We start from the raw sequence: 7,249 nt of genomic DNA on the forward strand, positions 1-7,249 counted from the left end.
TAAAATTGTTCTAATAACACAAAACAAGATGAGGAGATAGAGCCCTATCAGAGCTCCATAATCATCATGTTTAGCCAACAGAGCTCGTGATTTGGCGGGAAAAGTGGTATTTTTGGCTAACCGACAGATTTCAAGGTAACAAGAGCACACGGGCAGGGTTAGAAAAGTTAACCTAGTGGTGCGGATAGTGGCGGTGGATATGCATCTTATTCTACCTTCTACAAAGACTGGTAAACTTGAAGCACAAATTATACAATCATTATGCTACTTTCGGAATTACACCTGCCACGAGGACAGAGTTTACAGCCACGCGCAAAGACTTAAGGTACAGATGCGCGCGACTCTTGGCTGCAGAGATAAAGCCATCGCCATCTGCGCCCATTCTACATAGCCTAGATTTACGTTTTTATGAATTCTAAACTAAATATATTTTTTGGGGTTCTCATACGCTTTACAATGATGTTTTGATTATTGTTTGAACAGCCACTAAGATTATATTTAGTTGTTATCTTTGTAAAATAACTATTTTGGATGCAGGAATTGTTGTCATAGAATGCTAAAGCTCATTGACATAGGCTGTAGCAAAAGCTAGCCAAAGAACTATTGTACTGGTTGAAAGGTTTTTGAAGTATAATGCAGTTGATTTGCCATGACACAAACATTATATTAAGCAGGACATTCATACAAGCCTGAAAATACAAGTATAATCCAAAAGTAGTGTGAAATGCACTCATAAACAACATGTAAATAGAGGCTTTGTGAGGATCGCCCTCATGCGGCAATCTTTGCAAACACAGAAAGGGGTATATAAGGCCCCACCTAACTACGTGCTTGCTCTATGGAGTTTCCCATCTCCTCAAACGTGTCTCTGGCCCCGCTCAAGCTTTGTGTTACCATGGTAGCTGATATGAGTCAACAATGAAGTCCGCTGTGATAAGTGGGCCGCCTTACATTTTATAGCAACTCAACAATACAAAAGGGGAAAAAGCGAGCAAGTGCATGGTTTATATTGCTGGTACAGATAGTAGTGCCGGACGGCAATAATTTAGTAACATTTAGGGTTTTCTTAAGGTACTTTTCATAGAAGACGCGTATCTTTTTGGGCGTTTTGCAAGGCAGAAGGAATCGCCATTATTTTGTGCCACACGGAACTTGGAGTTGAACACACGGAACTTGGAGTTGAAGCGTAAGCTAAATCAATTAGCTAAACTAAAGTAACGTTAGCAACAAGTAACAACACATGCACATGAGACGGCGTTATAAACGCACAGAAAATGTTTAAAAACACATTTCAAAGTGGATTCCTATCTATATTGTATAGCATTGGGAGCAAACCTCTTCAGATATGGGATAAAAAGGTAAGCAACGATTTACACAAGCGTACGCATGAATTTGCTTGCTAATTTGACATGGCTAGTTAACATTGGCTAGCCACAGTAGGTAACGTTAGTTAAAGCTTTATTGCAGGGATTGGTATGGTGGTGAGCTCCAGAGAGCAAGTAGCTAACTTTAGCCATATAACTAGCTAGATAACCAGTTTGCGCATGACAATGCAGTATAAATCTAGAAGTTAACTAACGTTACTAAAGTTAGTAGCTAGCTGATTTGTGGTCCTCATAAACTGTCCAGTGTTTAGCTAGCATTAGTGCATATCATGCTGTAAGCTTGGTTTTAACTCAGATTTGAAGGCTACTGTGTTGTCATTGTACTCCTCATGCCACTGTCATAATCAGGCCTTTAGTTAGCTAGCTAACGTCAATTTATTAGCTAGGTTAGATACCCATTAGTTAATCAGAGTTTGCCTAATCTTCCTGAGTTCACATTCAATAAAACACATTTCTTAAAAGTAATAGTACACGCTAGCTTACCCATTTTAAAATGTTGCTTGTGCTATAGGTCAGGAACGGCCACATAAAACGGATTACAGACAATGACATCCAGTCGCTGGTGCTTGAAGTGGAGGGAACAAATGTCAGGTAAGCTTGTTCCATGTTCACTAGCCTGTTTTCTCTTACTCAGGCAACCACATCTAACCATTTGTCCTCAAATTCAACAGCACAACCTACATCACATGTCCGGCAGACCCAAAGAAGACACTTGGCATCAAACTACCTTTCTTGGTTATGATCATCAAGAACTTGAAGAAGTATTTCACCTTTGAAGTCCAGGTAGGTTATCATCCAAGTCAACAATCAGATCCATTGCATATGTATACAAAGAAAGCTGTACGCTATTGTAAAACATGTAAAGCAATTCCTTCTACAACATTGCCTGATTGACACTAGGGCTGACCCGTACTGCACTGGCTCGTTTAAAGGCTATTCTATTCATATTCTTCTTTACAGTGCGGTTCCAGCTACTATGGTGGATGCGTAACCAGGCCAGTCCAGTACAGCTCGCTTCGGTTTGGCTCAGTGGTGTGAAAAGGGTACAAGTGATCAGTTTGACTGAGCTTAGCTCTCCCTTTCCAATCGCAGGTGTTGGATGACAAGAATGTGAGGAGGCGGTTCCGAGCCAGTAACTACCAGAGCACCACGCGGGTAAAACCCTTCATCTGTACAATGCCCATGAGGCTGGACGACGGCTGGAACCAGATCCAGTTCAACCTGTCCGACTTCACACGGCGGGCCTACGGCACCAACTACACCGAGACACTCCGTGTGCAGGTCAGTCAGAAAGGCTCATGGACCAGAGTCATGGTCCAAGATACACTATACAGATCTCTTACCTAGCCTGGTCCCAGGTCTGTTTGTGCTGCCTTGCCAACTCCTGTGGTCATTGGCATGCCAAGTTTGGTGACCATAGGGGTTGGCAAGATAGTACAGGCAGACCTGGGACCAGGATATCTCTTATGTCAAACTTTGAATGATCAGTTAGGCTATGTTTGGAATAAGGTTAAATGGCACATTGCATTACCTTGCCTGTATTTTACACGCAGTATATACACGCGGTCAGTCAGCTAAGCAAAGGCTAGCTTTTTCAAACAGAAATTTGCATTCTGTAGCTCTAACTCCAAAAAGTTTTGGGACACTGTAAAGTCCATGGAGAATAAGAGCACCTCCTCCCAGCTGCCCACTGCACTGAGGCTAGGTAACACTGTCACCACCGATAAATCCACGATAATCGAGAATTTCAATAAGCATTCCTCTATGGCTGGCCATGCTTTCCTCCTGGCTACCCCAACCCCTGCCAACAGCTCCGCACACCCTGCAGCTACTTGCCCAAGCCTCCCCAGCTTCTCTATCACCCAAATCCAGATAGCAGGTGTTCTGGAAGAGCTGCATAGCCTGGACCTGTACAAATCAGCTGGGCTAGACAATCTGGACCCTCTTTCTAAAATTATCCGCCGCCATTGTTGCAACCCCTATTACCAGTCTGTTCAACCTCTCTTTCGTATCGTCCGAGATCCCTAAAGATTGGAAAGCTGCCGCGGTCATCCCCCTCTTTAAAGGGGGTGACACTCTAGACCCAAACTGTAAAAGACCTATATCCATCCTGCCCTGCCTTTCTAAAGTCTTCGAAAGCCAAGTTAATAAACAGATCACTGACCATTTCGAATCCCACCGTACCTTCTCCGCTGTGCAATCCGGTTTCCGAGCTGGTCACGGGTGCACCTCAGCCATGCTCAAGGTACTAAACGATATCATAACCGCCATCGATAAAAGACAGCACTGTGCAGCTGTCTTCATCGACCTGGCCAAGGCTTTCGACTCTGTCAATCACCGTATCTTTATCAGCAGACTCAACAGCCTTGGTTTCTCAAATGCCTGCTTCGCCTGGTTCACCGACTACTTCTCAGAAAGAGTTCAGTGTGTCAGTCTCTATGGGGGTACCACAGGGTTCAATTTTCGGGCCGACTCTTTTCTCTGTATATATCAACGATGTCGCTCTTGCTGCGAGTGATTCCATGATCCACCTCTACGCAGACGACACCATTCTATATACATCTGGCCCTTCTTTGGACACTGTGTTAACTAACCTCCAAACGAGCTTCAATGCCATACAACACTCCTTCCATGGCCTCCAACTGCTCTTAAATGCTAGTAAAACCAAATGCATGCTTTTCAACCGTTCGCTGCCCGCACCCGCCCGCCCGACTAGCATCACTACTCTGGACGGTTCTGACTTAGAATATGTGGACAACTACAAATACCTAGGTGTCTGGCTAGACTGTAAACTCTCCTTCCAGACTCATATTAAACATCTCCAATCCAAAATTAAATCTAGAATCGGCTTCCTATTTCGCAACAAAGCCTCCTTCACTCACGCCGCCAAACATACCCTTGTAAAACTGACTATCCTACCGATCCTCGACTTTGGCGATGTCATTTACAAAATAGCTTCCAATACTCTACTCAGCAAATTGGATGCAGTCTATCACAGTGCCATCTGTTTGTTCACCAAAGCCCCTTATACCACCCACCACTGCGACCTGTATGCTCTCGTCGGCTGGCCCTCGCTACATATTCGTCGCCAGACCCACTGGCTCCAGGTCATCTATAAGTCTATGCTAGGTAAAGCTCCGCCTTATCTCAGCTCACTGGTCACGATAACAACACCCACCCAAGGCACGCACTCCAGCAGGTATATCTCACTGGTCGTCCCCAAAGCCAACACCTCGATTGGCCGCCTTTCCTTCCAGTTCTCTGCTGCCAATGACTGGAACAAATTGCAAAAATCGTTGAAGCTGGAGACTTATATTTCCCTCACTATCTTTAAACATCAGTTTACCGATCGCTGTACATAGCCCATCTGTAAATAGCCCATCCAATCTACCTACCTCATCCCCATATTATTTTTATTAACTTTTCTGCTCTTTTGCACACCAGTATTTCTACTTGCACATCATCATCTGCTCATCTATCACTCCAGTGTTAATTTGCTAAACTGTAATTACTTCGCTACTATGGCCTATTTATTGCCTTACCTCCTCACGCCATTTGCACACACTGTATATAGATTTTTTCCCCTATTGTTATTGACTGTACGCTTGTTTATTCCATGTGTAACTCTGTGTTGTTGTTTGTGTCACACTGCTTTGCTTTGTCTTGGCCAGGTCGCAGTTGTAAATGCGAACTTGTTCTCAACTAGCCTAACAGGTTAAATAAAGGTGAAATAATAAAATATATATTTTTTTTTGTTCCAGATCCATGCAAACTGCCGCATCCGGAGAGTGTACTTCTCTGACCGGCTGTACTCAGAAGATGAGCTCCCTGCAGAGTTCAAACTGTATTTACCCGTACAGAACAAAGCAAAGGTGAGCACAAATAATGTCCATTTCAAGACAAATTTTTACATTTTGTCATAATGTAGGCCTACAGCCAATGTTTCCTAAAAGAAATTCTGGCACTGAGCTAATTTTAGGTCTGCTGAGCACCAACTTTAGCGAAAATTCTGTGCCACCTCTGGCGTGCGTTTAACACTGAGGCCTGCTTAAGCTAGTTTGCTACTGTGGCTATTTGATCATAATGTAGGCCTACCAGAGTGGCCTAACATCAAAAGTAATGGAGAAAATACATTTTAACATGGAACTAACTATTGAAATAGTGAATAATAGTTCTATGATACAGCCTACAGTAGCAGTGTGATGCTTATTGGCTACATATCTTATTTATGCCCGTCTAAAAATACAGCACTGCCCCTTCAAGACATAAAGCTTTTACCTGACTCGCTTTTCAAAGATGGTTAGAATTGTACACATTTTGTGCTTTTGTTGGAAGCCATCACTCCCCCATAGCTGACTAGCTATAACTGGGAAAAATATCTTGCTTTGATCTCAAAACAAGCACATCTATTCGCGACTGCTCGTGCCTGTCAATGCAATAGAATCCTCCGATGTGCTCCGCCTAAAACTAAATCTGAGTCGTGCACATAGTTCATTTTGTTTCAGTATGTTGCGCGGGGAGGCAATATTGACTACAGCTCATAGTCTGCACCCCAAATAGCACCAAATTCCCTTTATAGTGCACTACTTTTGACCAGGGTCCATATGCATCTCAAAGAATGATCTGTTGAAGAAAAGTACAATATGGATTGCAGTTCTTGTAACTAATTGACATGTTTATCTTCTGTATTTTTTTTATAGCAGTAGGGCAGCTGAATCGATTCTCCTCCCCCATACCAGATGTGAATTTTATCTGCAGATTGTCTGATGAATTTGTTGTAATGTTTTTTCATTTTGGAACCATGTGATTGTTTCCTAAATTCTTGTTTCTCTGCACAATAAACATTGTTTAGCATAAAAATCAGCAATTCCAAGTAGAACCCTCATAATTATTGTGCAACACATGAATGTAATTGACAACAGCACTGGACATAGTAAACTCATGGTTATTACATTATGTACAAGAAAGCAAGTAGTCAGGTTACAGTTCCACAGGCAGGATTTTATTTCATAGAAAACAATCTACCCTCTCACCTACATATGCAATCCTATCTGACTTCACACTGGTATTCAAGGTTCTACAAACATATCACCCACTAGATTGGGGGCTTAAAATAGATCTTTAGTTGAGTTACTACAGTATAAACAAACATCACATTTTGAAAATACCTCTTACCTGCCCATCACATATACCCTAATCTTGATATTGTGAATGAGCAAACTTCCTGAATGAAAAGTGTAAAGAAAGAATTAAAACCGAACTCAACCAATACTTATTTTCTACAATACATGACAATAGAAACTAAGCACTTTAGTTTCTCTGAAGTGAGAATACAGGCTGGATTTGGTTTATGTGGCTCATGTAGAGATGTCAGGCACACGGGCATGAATGAGTTGGCAATTTGCTGAAGAAAAAAGGCATGTATAGACTGTCCTACTGAACATGAAGGGTTGAGGGCTAACTAGACCAGTTCCAGTATACTAGTGACAAAAAGGATCACTGAAGTGCAGAAGGTCTGGAATGGAGTAAAGGGATAAATGCATACTGTATGTTTGGTACAACACAATCAATATGGTTATTACTGTTTGGATCACCAGCATCTTTTTAATAGGATTGCAATATTGGCATATAAAACATCTTATTTTACAATACATTGAGCTTAAGAGCACTCAATTTTTTGGGGGGAGGGGTATATAAGCTTTATTGCAGATTGTGGCTTCTGTCACTGTAATTGTCTGCATCATCTCCCATCTATTTGTTTGGTAAATATATATTTTCCCCCTAACTCTACCGCCCCTTCCCTAATTGGAGGAAACTAATGGACAACAATGTTTAGGCTTCTACACTCGTTTGTTTAGTCCCCC

At 42.2% G+C, this 7,249-nt stretch overlaps 1 protein-coding gene across 2 annotated transcripts; it reads left to right on the forward strand.

Moving 5' to 3' along the window:
* The first annotated feature begins 955 nt into the window (after positions 1 to 955).
* Positions 956 to 6,252, forward strand: LOC120022770 (cilia- and flagella-associated protein 20-like). 2 transcript variants are annotated; one of them, XM_038966765.1, is made up of 6 exons: positions 956 to 1,358; positions 1,897 to 1,976; positions 2,057 to 2,168; positions 2,478 to 2,666; positions 5,147 to 5,257; positions 6,089 to 6,252. In XM_038966765.1, the coding sequence occupies exons 1-6, from the start codon at positions 1,275 to 1,277 to the stop codon at positions 6,089 to 6,091; spliced, it is 579 nt and encodes a 192-aa protein (XP_038822693.1). In that variant the 5' UTR covers positions 956 to 1,274; the 3' UTR covers positions 6,092 to 6,252. The 2 variants fall into 2 exon arrangements, with proteins under 2 accessions (XP_038822693.1, XP_038822692.1); XM_038966764.1 differs by having other exon boundaries at positions 959 to 1,358; positions 6,086 to 6,252.
* The last annotated feature ends 997 nt before the right edge of the window (positions 6,253 to 7,249 follow it).

This window comes from Salvelinus namaycush, chromosome 27, assembly GCF_016432855.1.
Source record: "Salvelinus namaycush isolate Seneca chromosome 27, SaNama_1.0, whole genome shotgun sequence".
In the NCBI taxonomy this organism is placed as follows: domain Eukaryota; kingdom Metazoa; phylum Chordata; class Actinopteri; order Salmoniformes; family Salmonidae; genus Salvelinus; species Salvelinus namaycush.